This window comes from Scyliorhinus canicula, chromosome 17 (assembly GCF_902713615.1).
Source record: "Scyliorhinus canicula chromosome 17, sScyCan1.1, whole genome shotgun sequence".
Lineage (NCBI taxonomy): Eukaryota > Metazoa > Chordata > Chondrichthyes > Carcharhiniformes > Scyliorhinidae > Scyliorhinus > Scyliorhinus canicula.
This window is the reverse complement of record NC_052162.1, coordinates 30,944,580-30,969,919: the sequence shown is the minus strand read 5'-3', so window position 1 is coordinate 30,969,919 and position 25,340 is coordinate 30,944,580. Positions and strand designations below refer to the sequence as shown.

Genomic DNA, 25,340 nt, shown 5'->3' with positions numbered 1-25,340 from the left:
GTTGTCGCTGTGGGGAATGGGTTGGGCAGGGGATGCTGGCCTGGGGCGGGCTGTCGACGGGGGCGGGACGCCCTGTGATTCGGTTGGTCACCTGGAATGCGAGAGGATTAAATGGGCCGGTGAAGCGGTCGAGGGTACTTGCTAATCTGAAGGGGCTAAAGGCAGATGTGGCAATGCTTCAGGAGACCCACCTGAAGGTGGTGGACCAGGTCCGTCTGAGGAAGGGATGGGTGGGGCAGGTTTTCCACTCTGGGTTGGATGTGAAGAACCGGGAGTGGCGATTCTGGTGGGGAAAAATGTGTCGTTTGAGGCATCGGAGGTGGTGGCGGATGAGGGGGGTAGGTCTGTTATGGTTAGGGGCAGGCTACAAGGAGAGAAGGTGGTACTTGCTAGTGTGTATGCCCCAAATTGGGACGATGCGGGCTTTATGAGGCGTGGTGGGGGGGGGGGGGGGGGGGAGAGAGAGAGAGGAGAGAGAGAGAGAGAGAGAGAGAGGAGAGAGAGAGAGAGAGAGAGAGAGAGAGAAGAGAGAGACTTCAATACGGTGTTGGATCGTTCACTGGATCGGTCCAGCTCTAGGACGGGTAGGAGGCCGGCAGCGGCCAAGGTACTGAGAGGGTTTATGGCCAGATGGGTGGGGTGGATCCATGGATGTTTGTGAGGCCGAGAGCACAGGAGTACTCTTTCTTCTCCCACGTACATAGGGTATACCCTCGGATACACTTCTTCGTGGTGAGTAGGGGACTGATTCCGAGAGTGGAGGGGCCGAGTATTCTGCCATTGCAATCTCCGACCACGCTCCGCATTGGATAGAGTTGAGATGGGGGAGATGCGGGACAAGCGCTCATTGTGGCGGAGGAGGAGGTGTGTAGGAGGGTCCGGGCAAGTATTGAGGGGTACCTCGAGGTGAATGATACGGGGGAGGTTCAGGTGGGGGTGGTCTGGGAAGCCCTGAAGGCAGTGATTCGTGGGGAGCTGATATCCATCCGGGCACACGGAGAGGAGCGAGAGGGATAGACTGGTGGGAAAGATGCTGGAGATAAGACAGGAGGTACGCAGAGGCACCAGAGAAAGGACTGTTCGGGGAGAGGCGCAGCCTGCAGGCTAAATTTGATTTGCTGACCACTAGAAAGGCGGAGGCACAGTGGAGGAAGGCACAAGGGGCGTGTACGAACATGGTGAAAAGGCGAGTAGGATGCTGGCTCATCAGCTCCGCAAGTGGGATGCGGCTGAGGAAATTGCTGGAGTGAGAGACAAGAGTGGGAATGTGGTGCGGAAGGGGTAGAGGTGAATGAGGTCTTCAAGGACTTTTACGGGGAACTGTACCGGTCGGAGCCAACGGGGGAGAGGAGGGGAATGGAGAGGTTCCCCGACGGCTTTCTTTCCCGAAGGTGCCGGAGGAGCAGGTGGAGGGGTTGGGTGCGCCGATTGAGTTGGAGGAGCTAGTTAAGGGGATCAGCAGATGCAGTCAGGAAGGCACCGGGGCCGGATGGGTTCCCGGTGGAATTTATAAAAAGTTTGTGGACCTAGTGGGCCCCTTGCTGGTGCGGACACTTAATGAAGCGTGGGAAGGGGGGACTTTGCCCCGACGATGTCGCGGGCGCTGATCTCGTTAATTTTTAAAGAGGGACAAGGACCCCCTGCAGTGTGGTTCATACAGGCCCATATCTCTCCTCAACGTAGATGCCAAGGTGCTGGCAAAATCCTGGCCACCAGGATAGAGGACTGTGTGCCAGGGGTTACACGAGACCAGACAGGTTTTGTGAAGGGAAGGCAGCTGAACACGAATGTGCGGAGATTGTGATGTCATCATGATGCCGGCGATTGAGGGGGAGGCAGAGATAGTGGTGGCGCTGGATGCGGAGAAGGCCTTCGATAGAGTGGAGTGGGGGTACTTATGGGAGGTGTTGAGGAGGTTTGGATTTGGTGACGGGTTTATTCGATGGGTGAGGCTGCTATATGAGGCCCCGATGGCATGCGTGGCCACGAATGGGAGGAGGTCGGAGTACTTCCGGCTTTACCGAGGGACCAGGCAAGGTTGCCCCCTGTCCCCCTTGTTGTTTGCACTGGCAATCGAGCCGCTGGCGTTGAGGGATTCAGAGAGGTGGAGAGGTTTGGTGCGAGGTGGGGAGGAACATAGGGTGTCGTTGTATGCCGATGACCTGTTACTGTATGTGGCGGACCCGGTGGGAGGGATGCCGGGGGTGATGGAGCTGCTAGCTGAGTTTGGGACCTTTTCCGATTATAAACTAAATTTAGGCAAGAGTGAGGTGTTTGTGGTGCACCCTGAAGACCAGGAGGAAGGAATTGGTAGGCTCCCGCTTAGGCGGGCAGGGGAGAGCTTTAGGTACCTGGGGGTGCAGGTGGCCAGGGACTGGGGGACTATTCACAAACATAATTTCACCAGACTTGTAGATCAGATGGAGGAGGAGTTCAAGAGGTGGAACATGCTGCCATTGTCGTTGGCGGGGAGGGTGTAGTCCTTCAAAATGACACAGTGCTTCCGAGGTTCTTGTTCCTCTTTCAGTGCCTGCCCATCTTTATCCCCAGGGCCTTCTTTAGGAGAGTGACTAGCAGTATTTTGAGCTTTGTGTGGGCACATGGGACTCCGAGAGTGAAGAGGGTGTTCCTGGAGCGAGGGAGGGATAGAGGCGGGCTGGCGCTGCCAACCTTTTGGGGTACTATTGGGCGGCCAATGTGTCAATGGTGCGGTAAATGGGTGATGATGGGGGGAGGGGAGGCGTGGAAAAGAATGGAGATGGCGTCATGTAGAGGTACGAGCCTGGGTGCCATGGTAACGGCGCCATTGCCGCTCTCCCCTAAGAGGTTTACCACGGCCCGGTGGGTGGCGGCGACCCTAAGAATCTGGGGACAGTGGAGACGGCATCGGGGGGAAACAGGGGGCTCGATGGAGGCTCCATTGGGTGGCAATCATCGGTTCATCCCAGGGAACAGGGATGGGGGATTTAGGGGGTGGCAAAGGGTGGGTATCAGTAAATTGAGGGACCTGTTTATTGGCGGGAGGCTTGTGGGCCTGGGGGAACTGGAAGACAAATTTGGGCTTCCCAAAGGGAACATGTTCGGATACTTGCAGGTAAAGGCGTTTGCTAGGCGACAGGTAGAGGGATTCCCTTTGCTGCCCTCGCGGGAGACGATGGATAGAGTGCTTTCGGGGGGGGGGGGGGGTCGGAGAGGGGAAGGTGTCTGACATCTATAAGGTAATGCAGGAGGTGGAGGAGTCGTCAGTGGAGGAGCTGAAGGCTAAATGGGAGGAGGAACTCAGGGAGCAGATAGAGGACGGGACTTGGGCGGATGCCTTGGAGAGAGTCACTCTTCCTCTTCATGTGCGAGGCTTAGTCTCATCTAATTTAAGGTCCTGTACCGGGCCCACATGTCCGGGACTAGGATGAGTAGGTTCTTGGGGGTGAGGACAGGTGTACCAGATGTTCGGGGAGTCCAGCAAACCACGCCCATATATTTTGGGCATGCGCAGCACTGGAAGAATCTGGAAGGGGGTGGCGGGGACGGTGTCGAGGGTGGTTGGATCCAGGGTCAAACCAGGGTGGGAACTCGCGATTTTTGGAGTTGCGGTAGAGCCAGGAGTGCAGGAGGCGAAAGAGGCCGGTGTCCTGGCCTTTGCGTCCCTAGTAGCCCGACAAAGGATCTTGCTGCAGTGGAAGGATGCGAGGCCCCCAAGTGTGGAGACATGGATCATGGGACATGGCGGGGATTTATAAAATTGGAAAGGGTCAAATTTGCCTGAGAGGATCAATACAAGGGTTCTATCAACGATGGCAGTTTTTTCTGGACTTACTGTCTCAAAGATAGGTATCTTGGTCAATAGCAGCAGCAACCCGGGGGGGGGGGGGGGGGGGGGGGGTGTGTGGTGTGTGTGTTCCTTATTGTAGTTTCTATTATGTAACTTAATATTGTGTTAATTGGCGCTGTTGTTAATATGCTGTGTTGTTCATGGAGGTGGGGCGAATGTTTATGATTGCTAATATTATTGTTATTTTTGGTATTTTATTATGGTTCGTTGTTGTATAAATTCAAAATTTTTCAATAAAAACTATTTTAAAAAAAAAAGGAATGTGAGCATTCATGTCGAGGGGTAGAATTCAAGGGTAGGGCTGTACTTCGGATGCTGTGTTAGGCTCTGGTCAGACCCCATCTGGAGTATTGTAAGCAGTTTTGGGCCCTGTAACCAAGGAAGGATGTGCTAGCCTTGGAAAGGGTCCAGAGAAGATTCACAAAGATGATCCCTGGAATGAAGAACTTGTTGTATGAGGAACGGTTGAGGACTCTGGGTCTGTACTCGTTGGAGTTCAGAAGGATGAGGGGGATCTTATTGAAACTTACAGGATACTGTGAGGCCTGGATAGAGTGGACATGGAGAGGATGTTTCCACTTGTAGGAAAAACTAGAACCAGAGGACACCATCTCAGACTAAAGGGACGATCCTTTAAAACAGAGATTAGGAGGAATTTCTTCAGCCAGAGTGAGGTGAATCTGTGGAAATCTTTACCGCAGAAGGCTGTGGAGGCCAAATCACAGTGTCTAAGACAGAGATAGATAGGTTCTTGATTAATAAGGGATCAGGGGTTATGGGGAGAAGGCAGGAGAATGGGGATGAGAAAAGTATCAGCCATGATTGAACAGCGGAGCTGACTCGATGGGCCGAGTGGCCTAATTCTGCTCCCATGTCTTATGGTTGAGGGCTCATTTAATAAGGTCCCACACAAGAGATTAGAAGACAAAGTTAGATGAGATCAGGGTAATATACTGGCAAGGATAAAAAGCTGGCTAATGGACAGAAAACAGATTAGGAATAAATGTGTCATTTTTAGGTTGGCGGGCTGTGCCTAGTGGCATCCTGCAAGCAACAGTCTTTGAGCCCCAGCTATCACAATCTACATTTGCCAGGAGGACTGAAAGATGCTTCAAGAGGCTTAGATAGGCTAAGCAAGTGTTAAAAATATTGGTGGAATGAGTATAATGTGGAGAAATACATGGTTATCCAGTCTGGTAGAAAAACAGAAATAGAGTATTTCTTAAATGGTGAAAGGCTGGGACAGTGGTGAACCTCAATTGGACTTGGGAGCCCTTGCTCAAGAGTCACAGAAAGCTAATATGCAGATACAGCAAGCAATTAAGGCAGCAAATGGCAGTTTACCTTATTAGAAGGGGTTTGAGTCTAAGAGTAAGATGTCTCACTGCAATTATATAAAGACTTGATGAATCTGCACCTGGAATAGTGTCTGCAGTTTTGGGTAAAGGCAAGATATTCTTGTCATAGGAGGGAGTACGGTCTCATTAAATGGTGCAGCAGGCCTGAAGGGCTGAATGGCCAACTCCTATTTAATGTTATGTTCTTACTGGTCCATTTTCCTTCAGAAAAAATGGTGGTGAAAGATCTGCCATGGCTTTATGCGCTCAGAACATTTTAACTTGTGCAGTTCCCACAATATTACTAACAATTAAGAGCAATCATAAGAAATTATATAATTTGCAACATTTAACAGAAGGCAACAAAATAAATTTTTCCATCACGTTGCTTAATAAACTGCTGGTTGACGGTACTTCAAAGTTTATCTGAAAATAACCAGCCTATTTTGTAACTAGACCTGACTGGAGTTGAACATAACCACTAAATCAACACATATCACTAAATCAACACATAGAGCTGTAACTAGGGTATCAAACGTACTACTGATAGGCCACATGTGGCTCCTATAACGGTGCAGATCCAATGCATTGCACTTAAAGCTTCTGAATCGATCAGAAAAGGAAACAAGTCTGCCAGGATCTGCCTTTAACTCGCTAGCCTTGTAAATTTCATTAGCACTTGTCACAAGACTTTGCAACTTAATAGCAATTAGAAAATGAAACACCGTGGAGCCTTCTACATGAAATCTAAGATCCAAGAGAACAGGGCATATAAAAGTATGAGACTTTCCTGTAATGCAGAAGAATTTTACTCTAGAGCAGTTCTGATGAAAGATCAACAATTTAAAATGTCAACGTTATTCCGCTCTTCACAAATGCTGTCTAGACTAGAGTGCTGTATGCATTTGCTGTTTTACTTGAGCAACTGTGCACCTCCTTAACCAGATTGCAAATCTTTACTGAGACATACTGCCTCTTGAGCCAGCAAGCACACAAAGTAGAATAGTTAAGATTTCCATGCCAAATCATGGGAGGCAAAACAGGAGATGGAAATTTAGGTTTGAGAAGAGACGAAAAGGTTGAAAACAACAAATATTAATTTAAACCTGAGAAAATGAGACTCCAGACTTTTCAATTGCTTCCCCTGGAATGTACAACCCTTAATCTTTCTGATATATTTACTGTGCACGGGTCACAGAAATACCCCTTAGTCAGACCTTTCCCTGTATCCGAATGTAGAGTCTCTCGACAAGACACAATTACAGCAAAGCTTCCAGAGTAGGAGGAGAATAATTCCAATTTCCTTATTTCAGCACAATTTGTCGCCGGATGTGGTGTCCAATTTACTCTTCAATAAAGCAGAATGCTGATGTCCTGAGGTTATTTTTAACCGTAAAATCTAGGCCATTCATTAGCTGAGCCAGAATGGCAGGAACAATTCCCAATCTGAGCAAATGCTGCATCTTGTTTCAGACCTCATGTCTGGAAAGGTGCAAACAGTTACACCCAAAATTAAGCAACAGTGAGTGGCTTGCTCTCAATTCCCCATTTGGCAAATCTCACTGTATTCGTAACCAGATATGGCTTCACACCTCAAATGCCACTTTTATTCTTGTTTCAATTTGGGTGACACCGAAAAGGCTATATTTATTCTACATTCCGAGCTGCCAAGAGCCTACCATGTAGTCACATGTAGGCAAGAATCATAGGAAAGCAAGAACTCGGATCTGGAGTAGGCCATTTATCCCTTGAGCTTGCTCCATCGTTCAAGATCATAATGGCAGATTTGATTCTCGCTTCAACTCAACTCTTCTAACTACCAAAACCTTAAACTCCCTTGTAGATGAAAAATTCCTGCAGGATCACATCTTAGATGTAAATGATTGAACCAGATGGAATTTATTTTCATAGTTATTTTTCTGGTGGTAGCCCACAAGTTACCTGTTTTATTAAACTCATTTCTAGCCATATTGGGAGTTGAACTCAGCATACTTGGTTTACTCATCCAAACATGGATCACTGTTATGGGCCAGGGTTTAGAGAACCCCAAAGTGTATCATGGAGTTCACCTGACTCATAACTTTTAATAGATTGTGGTATAGGGAGCACATGGCCCACTCTACAGGTGTGGTACAGCAGAAATGGTAAAGTATTTTTTAAAGCAAAACAATGTTTATTCTATGAGCTCAATTAATCTTTTTAAAACATACAGTGAACATCTTCGCAACCACTAATTCAAATACAACCCCCCAAAGAATACAAAATTACTGTTATTAGTTTTAAATCACCAGGATCGATTTACAGTCTTTAGATTAGAGAGAGAGATTCATACACCTTCTGGCTGTGACTGCAGCTATCCAGCTCTGAAAACGAAACTAAAACACACCCTGCAGCCTGCTCAAAAACAAAACTAAAAAGCTGACAGGCAGCCCAACTCCACCCACTCTGACATCACTGCAGTAGTAAACACCCATTTCTTAAAGGTACTCTCACATGACATCGCTATACCACTATGTCCACGTTACCAACATGACCTTTAGCGGTGCAGAACAGCATTCTGTTTGAAAAAGAACAGATGCCTCTTAATTTTGTCCCTGCGCTTGTGTGAAGCTCAAGGTTGCTGCATTAAAAGGAACAAGCCAGGATAGGAAAGAGGAAAAGGATCGTCAGGAGACAGTTCATGCGCATTATACTTAATTCTTCATTTGTTAATATCCAGCTAAGACCCATACCCGTGACTGATCTGCAGTTTAAATGTACTTGAGACATGGCCTGGATTTTAAACTGTCACGTTCCCCACCCCTACTTGATAGAGTAAGTCAGGAACCCACCCACAAAAACAACAGCTGCTCCAGCCATTTCGCACTCAGTGGGGCATTTAGTGACTCAGGGCAAGTCTACTTCCCCGAAGACCCGCCTTAGAGAGCTGCCAGGTAATGCAACTAGCCTGCAGCTCTGTGATTCCAGCAGCTCCAGGTTCATGGGGTGGCCAATGCAGGGACCACAGACAGAACTCACAAAAAAGGAGGTTGTGGAAGTTGGGCTGAAGTCTTGGGTATCAGTGGGGCCTGGATGAGTCCAATGTTGAAGTACTGGGTGAGGTGTGTGGGAGCTGGGTTTCAGGGGCCAGAGGGAGGTTTCAAGGAGATTATGATATTGGGTGGGGTACCTCCACTGGACAGGAGCCCAACCATTAAAAGCTACTAGGTTCCCTGCAAAGTGTGAATCTCCCGGAGTCACATGTAAAATAGTGGTGGGGTGGGATGCAACACTCGAGTGGCAATTAATTGACCACTGCAGGGTCTATTTCAAAGGGTGGGCCCTAAGGTTCTCCTTCCTTGCCCTTTCCCCCACTTTCCACCTTCAGACAAGGCAGTGGGAGAAATGTAGAGTCCATTATCTTTGGTTTGTCTTTTTGCAATTCTCCAGTTCTGGCTCATATTGTTTAACGTAACAGTCGAAAACTACATCAGCAGAGGCCTTTTTTCAGTAATTTACACTCCATATTCTGAACCAGTGTTGATCTTGCCATGAAGAGCCACACCCAACTAATCTGTTCGCTTCACAGATGCTGTTTGGCCTGCTGAATGTTTCTGGTGTTTCTGGCATTTTTTATTTTAATTTCCCTATTTCCTATAATAGCATTTCTTTAAGTTGTTAAAACCCTTCAATTCAACTGTGTTTGCAACATTCACCAAATTCCCCGGTCTTCACCTCTGGCAGCTTATGGCTTCTGACATTTTCTCTGTATGAATAATGTATAAATACTAATAAATGCTACAGACTGAACTTGAATGAGTTATTCAGTTGTTGTTTCAATGGAAAATTCAAAAAACACTAGCAATTAAAATTACCAGGGGCCACTTCACACATATGCCACTCGTAAGGTTTCAGGGTTTTAATCCACTACTTTCTTCCCTCCCACACTAAAAAGAAATTACACAGAAAATGTGTTTATACAAAGCTTTAATTTACCTGAAAATTAGTCCAGCAGTTGGGACTGCAGAACTGATGCACAACTCTGTCCGTCATGTTGTAATAAACCCGCTCAGAAAGATTCTTTTTACAAAATTTGCACTTCGATTTAGGTCCTGTAATAGATAAACACATTCAATCACCATCTTCTTTAGGTACTGAAAAACAATACCTTTTGAGGTCATTCAAAATGGTTTAAAAACACACCACCTGAAGCATGGTGGCGCAGTGGGTTAGCCCTGCTGCCTCAAGGTACATAGGTCCCAGGTACGATCCGGGGTCTGGGTCACAGTCCGTGTGGAGTTTGCACATTCTCCCCGTGTTTGCTTGAGTTTCGCCCCCACAATCCAAAGATGTGCAGGTTAGGTGGATTGGCCACACTAAATTGCCCCTTAATTGGATAAAATTAATTGGGTACTCTAAATTTATAAACAAAAACACACCATGTAAAATATTAGCTAGTCACCCTGCCATGTGCCATTTCATGCGCTCCCCCCACAAATTAAACTCAGGCCTAACAGGGTGCATATTTACCAGAATGAGTACATTTCCACAAGGGGAAATGGCTGAGAACCCAATGCAACAAGCTAACCCAAACCAGGTCAATCCTTCAGCACCATTAACTGGGTAACACTATTAGCCCTTTGATTATCAATAGCTGATCACTTCCTCAACACATTTCTGACCCATCTCTTCCAAACACGAGGTTAGGGATTTTGGACCTGGCCTGCCTCCAAAATAAAAGGGATTCTGATCAGTTCACTCCTTTTGCTCTCAAACTGATCCAGGCCCAGGATTCCCACACTGCCAAAAAGGATACTTAGCAACTTAACTGCTGTTCTTTTATCATAGTGGTCTGCAGTCAGCCGTTGCCCGTCACAAAAATGAGCGGTGTCCTCTTCAAATACATCATTACAACATTGTTGAATGAAGCACTTTTTTTGAATCCAATCTCTTTCCTCAAATTAACATGCAGAATGCTCAAGGCAGAGGAAAGAAAATAAAAGATATATACTGCAGATGCTGGCAATTTGAAAAAGTTGTATACCTATTGTTCCAGACTGTTTTACTTTATACGAAGTGATGCAGCACAGTGAACAGAAAAAGCCCATCTTTCCAGTGGTATCCACATTTGCTATCATATCGAAGTTCTTGCCCAAAGTTTTGCACCAAGCACAAGGAAGCACTTTAGTGTTTTTCTGAGAGAGAGAGAGAGAGAGAGAGAGAGAGAGATAGTGAGAAAAAAAAATCATGTCCAGTAATTGCTATTGCAAATAACTGAATTGCAATATATGTCAAAAGACTGTGTTAGCAGCTGCATAAACAAACATGCTGGTCCTCCTGTGTTCAGCCTAATACTAAAACCAGGACTAAGTACTATTCGGCCACGACGATTATAGGAAAACACTGATACTAAGCATAATAGGGTAGGAATTGAAGCACACTCTAATAATTTTCAGAAGGGAACTGGGTAAATACTTGGAAGATGAAAATATGCAGGGCTTTGGGGAAATGGGCAGGAGGGGCGACTGTTTGAATAGTTTACTCAAATATCTGGCACAATTAAGTGTTTCTTTTGTGATTTATGATTTACTTTCTCAGCCACCCTAAATTAGCTTCTCAAATGAAAAATAGAGACAGATTTTTTTCTGTTTGGAGGATATGAACTGAAGACATAATCTTAACCAATTATATACTAAAATAATATTGGTGCGCCCATAATCATATCCTTCTATTTGCTATTTCTGAAGCAAACATCTGGATAGTTTTTACTTATTGAAATGCAATGGGCACACGATTGGAAAGAAAGCGAGGCAACATTACACACAGAATAAACAACAAAAATGAAAATCATGCTTTTCTATAACAAATTGAACATTAAAAACATTTCAAGGTAAAAAGTGAACACCTCGCCAAAGGAGCAAATAGCAGGAAGGATGACCTGGTCAGAGAAGTAGCTTTTAAAGGAGGATCTGAAAGTTGAGGCGGAGACATTTTGGGAGAAAATTCTATACCATAGAGCCCAGGTGACTGAAGGCATGGCTAAACATCATCAGACGAAGAGGGGAGGTTGATGCACAACGAGGAGACCGTGGAAATAAGTGTGTTGCTTTTGGTGTGTGCGGGAGAGCAGCACTGTAGATGGTTAAAGAGATAGGGAAAGGGGCAGAGCCTTGGCAGGATTTGACCACAAGGACGAGAAGGTTGAAAACAAGATTTTTGTGGAGCAAGACTCAGCATTGGTCAGCGAGCACAAGAGGAATGGGTGAACTCGAGTTGGTGAGAGTTAGGATAGGCAGAATCGTTTTGTATGCTGGAGGATAGAATACCAATCAGCAGAGCACACTGGGTGTATCTGGAAGAATAAGGCTAAATATTAGTGCTAAGAAGTTGGAGATACAGCATCATATTCGGCACGTACTCCAGTGGTGTGCACTAATGACTCAGAGACACAAACTCAATACACCACAGCAGCTGAGGGAATTTAAATTCAATTTGTTGAATAATCTAGAATAAAAAGTTTGAAATAATCAGCGACCATCATACCTCTGGATTGTTATCAAAATCAATACGGTTCACTGTGTCCTTCAAAGTCAGAAATCTGCAGTCACTATCCAGTCTGGCCTGGTGACTCCAGACTCACAGAAACGTAACAGACTCCTGAAGTGACCTACCAAGCAACTCATGTAATCAAGCAGGCAGCTCACTACCATGTTCTTGAGGGTGAATTATGGACTGCCAATAAGTGTAGACCATGTCAACAATACCAATATTCTACAAAGAAAAATGCAAGATGCAAGATCAGAAAAATTATGCTTGAATTATTAAAGGCCAGGGCAGCAGAGTGGTTAGCACTGTTGTCTCACAGCATCAAGGATCCCGGCCCCTTGTGGAGTTTGCACAATCTCCCAGTGTCTGCGTGGGTCTCACTCCCACAACCCAAAGATGCGCAAGGTAGGTGAATTGGCATGTTAAATTGCTTTTTAATTGGAAAAAAAGAATTGGATACTCTTAAATTTATTTTAGAAAGGAATTATAAAGGGCTTTCTTATCGGCTCACATTAAGGATGAATAGGAGACCAGTTTCAATAATCTAGTTTTGCATAAGGCAACAGCCAGGGAGGTATTTGATTCAACAGCAAGGGAACTTTTGCAAAAGGGGCTGAAGAGACGATGGCTTTGGTCTAACTAACGTATAATGGAAAGAAACTGCAGCTCATCCAAAACAGATCTTTGGATAAGCAATCCAATACCAGATACAAGTAACAATGGTGGTGAGGTGCAGCTGGGTGCTACCATCGTACAAGTGGAACCGGATGCGCTGTCTCTGGTATTGTTGCCAACTAGTTAATGGAGGCAGTCAGACGGTTGGGCATTCACAACTACATTGAGCAGATAGACTATAAAGAGAAGAGCAGGAGGTAATGACGATTGCTGCTTGTATAGCATTCTCATTGGTGCCTGAATGGGCCATTCAGAAAAATGCCACGGAAAGCACAGAGGGGCAGGCTTTACATTTATTCAAGTTAGATTCAAGCTTGGAACAATGACAAAGTAGATAGGAGAGGGATATGATAATTTGAAACGGAGGATTTTTTTTATTTGTTCACAGGATGTGTCGTCAATAGTTAGGCCAGCCTTTATTGCTCATCCCTAATTGCCTTCGAGAAGGTGATGGCTAGCCGCCTTCCTGATCCGCTGCAGTCCATATCGTTTAGGTGTACCCCAGTTCGATTAGAAAGTTACATATTTTGACCCAGTGACAGTGAAGGGATGCTGACATAATTCCAGGTCAGGATGTGAACTTGCAAATGCTTTTCCCTTGTCTTTGATCTTCTAAATGGTAGAGGTCCTGGGTTTGGAGGGTGCTATCGAAGGTTCCTTGTTGAGTTATTGCAGTTTATCTTGTAAATGGTGCACACTGCTGCCACTGTGTGCTGGTGGGAGTGAACGTTTAAGATGGTGGATGGGGTGCCAATCAAACAGGCAGGCATTCTGGATGGCAGAGAGCTTCCAGTGTTGTTGCAGTTTCACTCATCCAGGAAAGTGAAGGGTGTTCCAGCACACTCCTTATTTCGGTCTTGTTCATGAGACAGGTTTTGGGGAGTCAGGCGAATTACACAACACAAAATTCCAAGCATCTGACCTGCTCTTGTATTTACATGGCTGCTCCAGTTCAGTTTCTGGTCAACGATATCCCCCTGGGATGTTGATGCCACTTATGTTAAGTATTTACAAAGTGACAAAACAAAATAGTGTAACCGAATCATATTAATACACAACCAAGTGAAAAGATAAAGTGTTACTTGTGTACACAGGTGGGGGCATTCATTCGATAATTATTTGATCGTATATAAGGTGACATTTACTGACAATGCTGATGGCTGTAGCGTTAGAAGCAGTATTGCTTCATTTGTGAATAAATCCTAATCTGACTGAAGATTGACTTCTGATTTCCTTCACCAATTGACTGTCAGAAGTTTAACAAGTGGGAAATAGCACATAGTTTATTAGGCTGAAGGATATCGGCCTCACCACGTTTGCGCATCACCTGATGTACTCTTGACGGGTTTTTGAAAACGTCCATTTTGCATTCATGGAGGGGGTGGGTGAAAATATGCCATATCTACAACACTGACTAAATTAGTATGAAACAGACTTTACCCTGTAGGAATAATGCACACTTCAACTCGGTCTCTTTCTTTTTTTGCTGCCTTTGCCTTCTCTCAGAACATCAAAAATAAAAAGAAATTATGAAGTGATGTTGTGAGCAAAAAGCTGTATAAGTTCAAAACAGTGGCAAACAAATGTTCTGACAATTTAACATACAACAGCACCACCAGCCAGCAGTCAGTGGAATTGCTGCCAATTGGTCCTGGTTGAATAATTTACTTGGGCAGTTACATTCGCTCAGTAAGTGAAGAGTGGGAGACAAACATAAATCTGAGCAAATCATATTCAATATTCAAGTGAGTCTGGGTCACAATGCTGCAGGTTCAAAACCAGAGACTTTACTGTATAATCTAGGCTACTACAACAGTACAGCAACGTGGTGTTGACTCAGAGTGCTTTGGTTGAGATCTTAAACTGAGATGCCAGCTCTCATTCAAGTTTACACTGTAGTATTTGAAGAATTATGATATTTTGGCTAATTTTCCCATCTCAATTCATACCACCAGATCAACTGGGAATTTAATTCATTGCCATTCGCAAGACTTTGTTCACAAGAAAAAGAAACTGTATGAAATGTTTTGTATCCCACAACTATGAAAGATACTACATAAATGCAAGAATGTATTTTTGCAACGCAAGGTTTTTAGTTACTGACTTCCACTGGAACTAGTCACTTGCCTGCCTGCTGCCCAAGTGAGAAAAGAATGTGGCACTGAGAAACACATGGGAAAGTAATTTATTTAAAAAATTAAAAGAGCGATGTGCAAAGTGGAGAAAATCTATTATTAACAAGTTTACCTTCTTATACATATTCAAACAGCCGGTGTTGCAGAACCTTCTTTGTTGCCCTTCATGATACAGGTACTGAAGCATAAACCCTCGGTTGTAAAAATAAACCCCGCAGTTATCACAACAATTGGTTTTCAGGCCATTACTTGCTCTGAACTTGCTGAAACAGGCGTTGCTACACAGCCGATGCACCACATTTCCATTACTGACTTCATGTAGAATCTAGAGGGAATAGTATAATAGTTTTATGCAACATTATGTGATTATGTAATTCAATTTAAGGGAGGAAAGCATTTGTATCTTATCACCATGTTACCTGCAGTCTCTCACAGCACTTGACAAGCCTCAAAGCCTCTGCATTTCTGATTCAACCAGGGCTACTTTGGCACTAAGTCAAGATTTTCAGAGAGAATTTTTACTTTGAAAGTCAAACACTGGCAGTGCTGAAGACCTCAAATCAGAGTGCACTGATAAAACACCCACACCCTACTAGGGTTACCAGTAAGAAGCTTTACAACACCAGGTTAAAGACCAACAGGCTTAAAAAACAAAAGAACAAAGAAAATTACAACACAGGAACAGGCCCTTCGGTCCTCCTAGCCTGCGCGATCCAGATCCATTATCTAAACCTGTCGCCTATTTTCCAAGGATCTACTTCCCTCTGTTCCCCGCCCATTCATATATCTGTCTACATGCATCTTAAATGATGCTATCGTGCCCACCTCTACCACCTCCGCTAGCAAAGCGTTCCAGGCACCCACCACCCTCTGCGTAAAAAACTTTCCACGCACATCTCCCTTAAACTTTCCCCCTCTCACCTTGAAATAGTGACCCCTTGTAATTGACACCCCCACTCTTGGAAAAAGCTTGTTGCTATCCACCCTGTCCACACCCCTCATAAATTTTGTAGACCTCAATCAGGTCCCCCCTCAACCTCCCTCTTTCCAACGAAAACAATCCTAATCTACTCCACCTTTCTTCATAGCTAGCACCCTCCATACCAGGCAACATCCTGGTGAACCTCCTCTGCACCCTCTCTAAAGCATCCCCATCCTTCTGGTAATGTGGCGACCAGAACTGCATGCAGTATTCCAAATGTGGCCTAACCAAAGTCCTCTCCAACTGTTACATGACCTGCCGACTCTTGTACTCAATACCCCGTCCGATGAAGGCAAGCATGCTATATGCCTTCTTTACCACTCTATCGACCTGCGTTGCCACCTTCAGGGTACAATGGACCTGAACTCCCAGATCTCTCTGTACATCAATTTTCCCCAGGACTCTTCCATTGACCGTATAGTCCGCTCTTGAATTAGATCTTCCAAAATACATCACCTCGCATTTGCCTAGATTGAACTCCATCTGCCTTTTCTCTGCCCAACTCTCCAATCTATCTATATTTTGCTGTATTCTCTGACAGTCTTCCTCGCTATCTGCAACTTCACCAATCTTAGTATCATCTGCAAATCACTAGCTTTCGGAGCACTGCTCCTTCCTCAAGCAAATGGAGATAGGTTCCAGAAAAATATAAAGTCAAAGATGCAATACGATACTTTGAATGTCTTTGCAGGTAATTGATTCAAAGTATTGTATTGCATCCTTGACTTTGCCCATATAGATGTTTCTGGAACTTACCTCTTCATTCACCGGAGGAAGGAGCAGTGCTCCAAAAGCTAGTGATTCGAAATAAATCTGGTGTTCTAAGACTTCTTACTGTGCTCACCCCAGTCCAACACCGGCATCTCCACATCAGTGTTACCAGCAATGGGGATCTAGAAGAATAGGTTTGAATTTCTAAATCTCACACACACACGCGAGTCATTTCTGCAAGGTACAGAAAATACCTATTTCAGAGTGCCAAGCACTGTCAATTAATGAGTTAGAGGCTTAACGTCTGTCAAATCAAAGGACCCATTGGGTGGCCTCTAAAGAACCCATCATACTGTTGAAAGTCTGCATATTTCTGTACATACAAACATTCAGTGAATGATGTTAATTTACCCTTTGTGTTATTAATAGGGGCTGGTTTAGCAAAGTGGGCTAAACAGCTGACTTGTAATGCAGAACAAGGCTGGCAGCACAGGTTCAATTCCTATACTGGCCTCCCCGAACAGGTGCCGAAATGTGGCGACTAGGGGCTTTCCACAGTAGCATCATTGAGCCTACATGTGACAGTAAGCAATTATTATTATTAAAATACATCAAGGTTTATAGGCCAAACACCCAAGTATATTCATTCTGCCAAATTAAGTGGAAATACATGATACAGTCAATTAAGCAGAGATGCAATGTTATTTTGCTCAATCCAGAGTCTCTTCATCAGTAACTATAATATTAGACAGGTAGCGGAACACTGCAACGCATGATGTTGAACACAGGTATATTGTGCAAAACCCAAAAGTAGCCATTTGGTACTGGAGGACAGTAATAATGTACAAAAGCTTCTGCAGTGTTAAGTCAACACAAGCAGTAACATTCAGCATACATTCTGTAGCCTGGGTTAACAAAAGTAGATGAAGGATTGGGCGGGGGTTGGTTCCATCCCAGCCAGCTAAGTATCGTTGTCTAATAACATATACAGAAAACTTGGCACCTACTGTGGGCACGAAGCTAAGATTTCAAAATTAAGAAGAGCTCCTATTGGTGGAATGTTACAGGCAGCTGCATATTAACTTCTAGTATAAAGCTATATGCATTCAAAAATCTTGGGTTGAATTGCTAGTAGATAACCATCAAAAAAAGGGAGCCCTGGATACTCCTCTACCCAAAGTGCCACGCCAATTATAGCATTTTAGCAACATAGGATTCCTGGGGTTTATATGCAATATACCAGCAGGAAGAGTAGGTATAAAGACTTTAAAGTAATATTTTCTCTGCTAAGCCACTGTTCAAAGTCCAACTACATGTGCAGTGTGCAAAAATATTGACATACATGCCTGAAAAAAAAAGCATCTATAAGCAACAGTATTTCCTTCTGAAGAGTTTTTCTCTACTTTTACTGGGGATTAGGATCTGTAACTGAACTGTAAGATAATAGAAAAGGAACACAGTCTTATTTATTAAATTAGTCTGTTCTTGTGCTCGGATGTCAACCATCAGATTTTTATTCAACTTAAGCGCATTTTCCACCTGGATATCCTCACCTTTCCTTTCTTATTGCAGATACTGCATCTTGAGGACTCATCTGATGATGAAGCTGGTTTCAGCAGCTTGGCTTCATACAGTGATAGACAAGTGGCATTGCAGAATTCCTGGAAGGACTGACTTGAACCAGCCTGTGCTACAACCAATTCTTTTGTGTTCAAAATATCCCTAGGGGAGAAAAAAGCAGAACAGGGCATTCTCAGGAAGTCATTCTTTGTTTTTGCAAGGGGGGGAGAACAGGGGTATAAACAAAATTAATTGACCAGGACTGCAAAGAAATGACATTACATCAGGGTGCAATAAGAGTTCAACGTTGGCATTCTGCAAGGCAGGTTGAGGCTCGAGACAGGGGGGAACAACATGATTAATGAAGCTGTGAGAATAGAACCAAAGCTGAAACAAGCTGAGAAATATTAGAATGAAGAGGAAAATAAGCTATTAGCTAAAGAGATAAAAAGCTGTATAAGGCAGATACCAGTGAAGAAACTATGAAAAAAAAGGATCAATATTAGAAATATCAAGATTGAACGGTGTTTCTGCATACTCAACAATTCTGACTATGAATGGCCATGGGGAGTTATAATAAACTAGCTATAATGGAGTAGGCATTGATTTGAAAAGGAATGGGGACTAATATTCCTAGTTAAATTTTCAAAATAGCTAAGAGAAGGGGCAAAGTGGCAGTACTTGTAGAGAATTCTGTCACATCCGAAGACCGGGCAAGAATGTCAGGCAGTGGGGAAGTGTTGTATTAAAGCATAATTAAGCTAAGCTAAATTTAAGTTACAAGCCACTATGATTTGGCAGGGGGGAACTGCTTACAGTTTAGAGGCGTGCAAGTACAACAGGGCAATAATGAGGAATGATTTTAGCTATCATAATGAACTGGAATAAAGGTATGTCCACAGTTAAAGTATGTAATGTTTATTTGGTGCATTTAGGACTACTTCCTGGATCAATATGTTCACATCTAATAGGAAAAGCACTACTTAGTTCTGATTAATGATTGGGCAAAAAAAAGAGACTTAAATTAGGTACCCCTCAAGACCGGAAAAGGGAAAAAATAGACAAAATTATAAGGCCACAGAAAAGCAAAGTTTAAGAGGAGAAGGAATCTGGTTCAAATTAACTGGGCTGAGGTAGCAGATTCGACACATCCAAGTTGGAAATCTTCAACTTGGCAACTGATGGACTTCAAATTAAATACAAAAGTAGAGTACAAAGAAAAAGAATTCCACAAATAGAGATCAATCCTCGACCAAAAATTAAAAAGTCAAGACTAACAATATTAAAGATCATCTCAAGGCTGAAAAGCGTCATAAGCTAGTCCTGGCACACAGAGAATGACTCTCATTGTTCATTTCTATACTTGCCATAGAGTTTGAAAGGTTTCCTCCCTCAGTGACCAAAGCTGAAGCCAAGGTACATCCTGGTCAAAGTACTGCACAGAACTTCGTCACAGTGGACTTAAAACTTAAATCCCAGTGGCCAGATAGTTCAACATTTTGTTTGCTTTGTTAGCTGTTGCTCGACAGTGACTAGACATGATCAGTGTAGAATCAACTATTATCTTCATATCTCTTTCAAACACAATTTATCATATTTCTTATCATCTTCCAATCTTCAGGAACTTGGGACGTAATTAATTGAATTCAATCTGTCATATAGTTCTGAATATTTCGAACATGGCCCAGTTCCTCCTGTTATTCTTTGACAGCTGCAAGAGATTTGACTGCTGCTCCCATTCACCCCAAATTGTATCACCTGTGAATTTGGCATTCAGTTTCTGAATCCAGATAATTTTGGGAACACAATACCAATCCCCGAGGAATCCATGCAGTTTCCTCTCGCTCAGCCAAATCATTATCTACCTCCAGTGTTTAAGTTGCAAATGCCTCAAGCTTGTGTAAAAGCCTTTCACGTGGGTCTTGAGGGTTTGTGGAAGTCAATATGTGGACTACCAAGATTTTCCAACCTCCACGTGACAAGTCACATTTTCAAAAGAATAGTGGTCTAATCGAGCAGTATCTATATCCTTGTTCTGCATGGTGTTACATTTAAAATACTTGCTTTATTCACAAGAATTTTCAACTGTCCAGAAAAAAACACATCTGCATTTGCAGCACTATACAGCAGAACCGTAGAGTACATGGATTCCTTTCCTTCTCCCAGAACAAGCTGAAAGTTGGGTACACTTATCACCAAGCATAATACATTTCAGGACCAGGTTACAATCGAACGTAAGTAGCCATATAAAATATTTTAATTATCCAATGCACCTTTCGATTTCTATCTGGTGCTGTGCCACATGAGATCTCCTGATACATTTGCGCTAAATTTGCTAACTTCAGTTGTTAGTTATCCATGAATTCTGGGAGGTGAAATCAGTCTGGGTTTCTCATTCCTGACTGTTTACTTATGTGCCCAGAGATGGAAGTATTGTATGAGCCTAAAAGGTGATATCACAACTTAATGGAAAGACTATCTGACCTGTGCGCGCCCAGGACAACATAGAAGCAGAAGAGAAAATAATTACTTGTTGCAGAATGTGCATATCTTGCTGGATGATGGCTTCTGAGAATAGGTTGTGAGGCATGTGGAAGAGCAGAAGAGCTGAGGTGCCCCTTTTCTCTGATATGCAGTTTGTCCCTTTTGCAGGGGCTTTTTACAATTAGCACATGTGACTTTTGCCAAGGATCGTGAAGGCCTTTGTGAACGAGGAGAATGGATTTGAGCTTCAGCTTCAGCTTGAGCTTGAGCCTGAGCCGCTTGCAGAGACAACCTGGTGGTACGCCTTGGCCGCCGTGAAACATAATCTTCCTCCTGAATGTTGATTGCTGTGGTGGAATTATCCTTTGCTGAAGGAAGACAGGAAAAAATAACAAAACAACAAATAAAAATACCATAGCACAAAGTAGTTCCTATTAATACTTCCTCAATTAGCAACTGAACCCCATTCAGCAGGATTGGGTGGTGCATTCTTATGTTGTCATTTCAAATCTCGCCAGCCAGAGAAGATGAAAACTTTCTCAGTCAACTGCCTCCAAGGGTTTCCTGAAATGAGGGAACTTCATTTTCTAACAGATCAATCCACAACACAACCCCCAACTAGCGAGCAATTTCATTCAAGAGATCAAGGCGAGATACACCGAGTTAAGAGCATTATTCAAACGGAGCAAAAGGGCTTTAATCTTCATCTAACCCATCAGTGTGCTTCATCACTAATGAAGCTGCACCGAAGTATATAGAATGCACAGCACAGAAACAGGCTACGCAGCTCAACTGACTCTTTGAGGTTAACAAACCACACAAATCTCCTTTCACCCTACTTCTTGAAATTCAAAGTTTCCTTAGGTTCCTATCTCTCACTCTCTCATGTTTTTCTGGTTTTCTTTAAATGCAACTATGCTATTCATGAATCACATATAATAAAAATCCCAAAACAGTAATTCAAAGAATCAGTTTGTGGGCAGCACGGTAGCACAGGTGGATAGCACTGTGGCTTCACAGCGCAAGGGTCCCAGGTTCGATTCTCCACTGGGTCACTGTCTGTGCGGGGTCTGCACGTTCTCCCAGTGTCTGCGTGGGTTTCCTCCGGGTGCTCTGGTTTCCTCCCACAGTCCAAAGACGTGCAGGTTAGGTGGACTGGCCATGATAAATTGCCCTTAGTGACCAAAAAGGTTAGATGGGGTTATTGGGTACGGTGGAAGTGAGGGCTTAAGTGGGTCGGTGCAGACTCGATGGGCCGAATGGCCTCCTTGCGCACTGTATGTTCTATTTTCCAAGTACGAAGCCATCCTCCTGCCTGCAACAAAATCCCTTGCGCCATAATGTTGGGGGAAAATAGTACTGATTTTTAAATAGGGAAAGGCATGGCTTTATCTGGAGACTTGGATGCTGACCTGGAGTTTAAGTTCATAAATTCACTTTGAGATAGGAGCAAGCCTGTTGCTTCCAATAAATCATCTGACCTGTATGGTACTTGTGGAAGACCTGTTTGTTTTCAACTGTAATTGTTTTAACTGGGCAGCATGTGGGTCAGTGGTGAGCACTGGGACTGTGGCGCTGGGACCCGGGTTTGAATCGCGGCCCTGGGTCATTGTCTGTGTGGCGTTTTCATTCTCCCCATGTCTGCGTGGGTTTTGCCTCCACAATCCAAAGATGTGCTGGTTAGGTGGATTGGCCTCGCTAAATTGCCTCTTTATTGGAAAAAAAAAGATTGGCTACTCTAAATTTTAATTTTTAAAAAAGTAATTGTTTTAATTGATAGGGAAAACTAAAGTGGAAACGTTAGTCACTTATGGGAAATCACATGGCACAGCCAACCTTCAAGTTTTGAACCTGCTGTTTCAAAGTCAGTCTTGCTGCGGAAGGAGCTGAGAAAGGAAGGCTACCAGACTCCTACTCTCTCTGCCTTTCCTGAAATTGTACATGGTTATCAACCTATAGCCAGAGAATCCTCATTTGGGTGCAAATTTACTTGCATTTGGACCAGCAAAGCTGAGACAAGACGAATTGATTCAGACATATGTTCGCCTCCACAGCAATGTCCCATTACTGAGAACTTCCAGATGTCCACTGGGACTCGTCTGTCCTCGCATGAGGGAACTGCAGATTGACAGCGTTGAGACTCTGCAAACTTTATTCTTTATTTTCCAACCTTAACTCTCTAAAGCCGATCTGTGCAGAGACCCTATCTATTCATGCTTTGCTTGTTTGTTTTACGCACGTATGCAGGTACTTGGGAGTTTTAAGATGAAATAGATAGTTATACTTCCAGAGTACAATTGTGTTCACTAATACTTGCAACTTGATAAAAATAAGTTTGTTGTTTATTGAAAGAAGCCTGGTTAAAGCATCTTATATTACAAGTACCAATAGTGATGTAACACAATTGGTCATTTTGGTAAGAAAATTAAGTTTTTTTAATTAATGGCACAGCCTGCGGAGTAGTGGGCTGGACCCGGCTTGTCCAAAGTATGGCCTGTGAAACCCCTCTATGCAGCCCCCAGCCCATTTTTCAAAATCCTGGTCAAAGAGGCAAGGGTGGGAACCTATGTAAGGATTCAGAGCAGAGGGAATCAGGAACAAGAGAAAAAGACACAAATGGGCATAAGAAAAGCGATACACAGAGAAATCAAGGTCATGTGTCAGATAATGACACTAAAAAAAAATAGTAGGGACGAGACAAGGAACGTTAAACAGACTAGCCTTAAAGTTTTGTCCCTGAACACGCAGAGCATTCAAAATAAAATGGATGAATTAGTTGTGTAGATAGATGTAAAGGGACATGATATAGTTGGGATTACGGAGACATGGCTCCAAGTTGACCAAGGATGGGAACTAAACATTGGAGGCTATTCAGTTTTTAGGAAGGTCAGAAAGAAAGGAAACGGTGGTGGAGTTGAACTGTTGATTAAAGAAGATATTGACACAATATTGAGAAAAGATTAGTACAGATGATGTGGAATCTGTCTGGATCAGGTTAAGGATCATCTTCACCCAGAGAGTGGTGAATCTGTTCACAAAATTCATTACAACAGAAAATAGTTGTGTAATTTCAAGAAGGAATTAGATAAAGCTCCTGTGCTAAAGGGATCAAGGGATATGGGGAGGGAAAGAGTAGAAATCAGGGCATTGATCATAATGAATGGTGAAGCAGTCTCGAAGGGTTGAATGGCCTCCCCTGCTTCTATTTTCTATGTTTCATGGAAGATTCTATTTAGTGCTGCTCCTCCATTCCGGGTCATTTTACTTCCCCCATTGCTTCTGACAGGCAGACGAGTGACCTATGAGCAGCAAATGAGGACAGGAAGCATTGCCTGATTCGAGGAGCAGCAACAACGCATTGGTGAGTGTGATAAGAGTACCAGGCCGAGGCAAGCCAAGACGTGGCGAGACCACGGCCCAGGTATGTCTGACCCAGGGAGGGCTGGACAGTTCGAGTCGGGCTTTTTTGGTGGACATGGGCAGAAAGTCAAGTACATTGTTAAGTGGTTGGTTGAGGGGTTCTACTGGAGATGGCAGTCATTCATTCCTTTTGGGGGGAGGGGCAATTCCTTCACGTTTGTTTCCCATTCATTAAATTCTTGGACACATTCTTTACAGGTGTAGCAATGCATGAAAGCAAGTTGATTGTCTTACCATTTATTTTGTTCGAGCTTGAGCAATTTTCTCTCTTCGAGGACTTCTGGATTGTTTCCTTATTTTCCTGCAACAGTCACAGTATCCTTCATTAATATCACCCAAGATGCTACTAAATATATTTTGTTTACTAAATATTTAAACTGTAAAGTGAGGGTGAGCAAGGAAGAAAATAAAACTTACTGTATATTTATCATTTTTTTCAGCACCTTCATTAGCTGCATTGGTTCGACAGGGAGAGGAGTTGTCCACTTTAACTAATGAAGCAGAAACAACAACATTAGGCTTGCAATTTTCAACTTTGAACCAGGGACAGACGTTCTCATGATTACTCTATGGTGTAGTAGTAAACCTTCAACTCAATTCAACTGTGAAGGCAGAATTTGGACTCCGATTCCGCTCACTTAATATGATGAATTTGATGATGTGTTCAGAGACTAGGAAATATGCCAAACAAACCATGGTAGGCGATAAACTTTAACTTCAAATACATAATAGCTGAAATTAGAGAAAGTAATTGAAACGCACAGTATAAATTCATTAAACAGACTAGAGTTATGCTTCCTGAAAAGGGAATTGAAGGATATAGCAAGGTGGCAGAAAGATGGGCTGAAGAACAATGAATAAAAAGACTAATTAAGACAGCATGATTGTATAAATTCCTGCTTTTACTCCAGTATATATATATTTTTTAATTTAGAGTACCCAATTCATTTTTTCCAGTTAAGGGGCAATTTACCGTGGCCAATCCACCTACCCTGCATTTTTGGGTTGTGGGGGCGAAACCCATGCAAACACAGGAAGAATGTGCAAACTCCACACGGACAGTGACCCAGAGCCGGGATCGAACCTGGGACCTCGGCGCAGTGAGGCTGCAAGGCTAACCCACGGCGCCACCGTGCTGGCCTTTTCTCCAGTATATTTGCTATTATCCTGTCAGGGAAAAGCGAATACGGTTCAGGCTTTGCTGTACCAGTCTTCATTGTCAAAAGGGCCTGCCATAGTTCACCAACGCCTATACACGGACTACTATCTGGACGATATTGTAAGACTGATTATGCCTGTGGTATGGTCAGTGACCTCATGGTTCAGAATTACTTATATGTTAGCACTGCTGCAGGGTGGCACAGTGGTTAGCATTGCCGCCTCACGATGCTGAGGACCAGGGTCACTGTCCGTGTTGAGTTTACACATTCTCCTAAGTTTGCATGGGTCTCATCCCCACAACCTAAAGAAGAGATGGATAGGTGGATTGGCCATGCTCAGGGCAGCACAGTGGTGCAGTGGTTAGCACTGATGCCTCACGGCACCAAAGTCCCAGGTTCAATCCCGGCTCAAAATATGCTCATTAATGATCAGAATGAATCATTTTCCATTTCATACACTTACCATCAAGCATGTTTCATTAGATATGTGATGGGCAGCACGGTAGCACAGTGGTTTACACT

General features: G+C 43.7%; 1 protein-coding gene across 1 annotated transcript in view; it reads right to left on the bottom strand.

Annotated features, from left to right (window-relative positions):
- The window catches only part of LOC119952453 (zinc finger MYM-type protein 3-like), a 138,205-nt gene that overhangs the window by 76,001 nt on the left and 36,864 nt on the right, over positions 1-25,340 (bottom strand). The window contains 7 exon segments of the mRNA XM_038776229.1: positions 9,142-9,257; positions 10,190-10,340; positions 14,614-14,826; positions 17,748-17,916; positions 20,285-20,606; positions 23,893-23,959; positions 24,076-24,149. Coding sequence (XP_038632157.1) covers positions 9,142-9,257; positions 10,190-10,340; positions 14,614-14,826; positions 17,748-17,916; positions 20,285-20,606; positions 23,893-23,959; positions 24,076-24,149 — 1,112 coding nt within the window.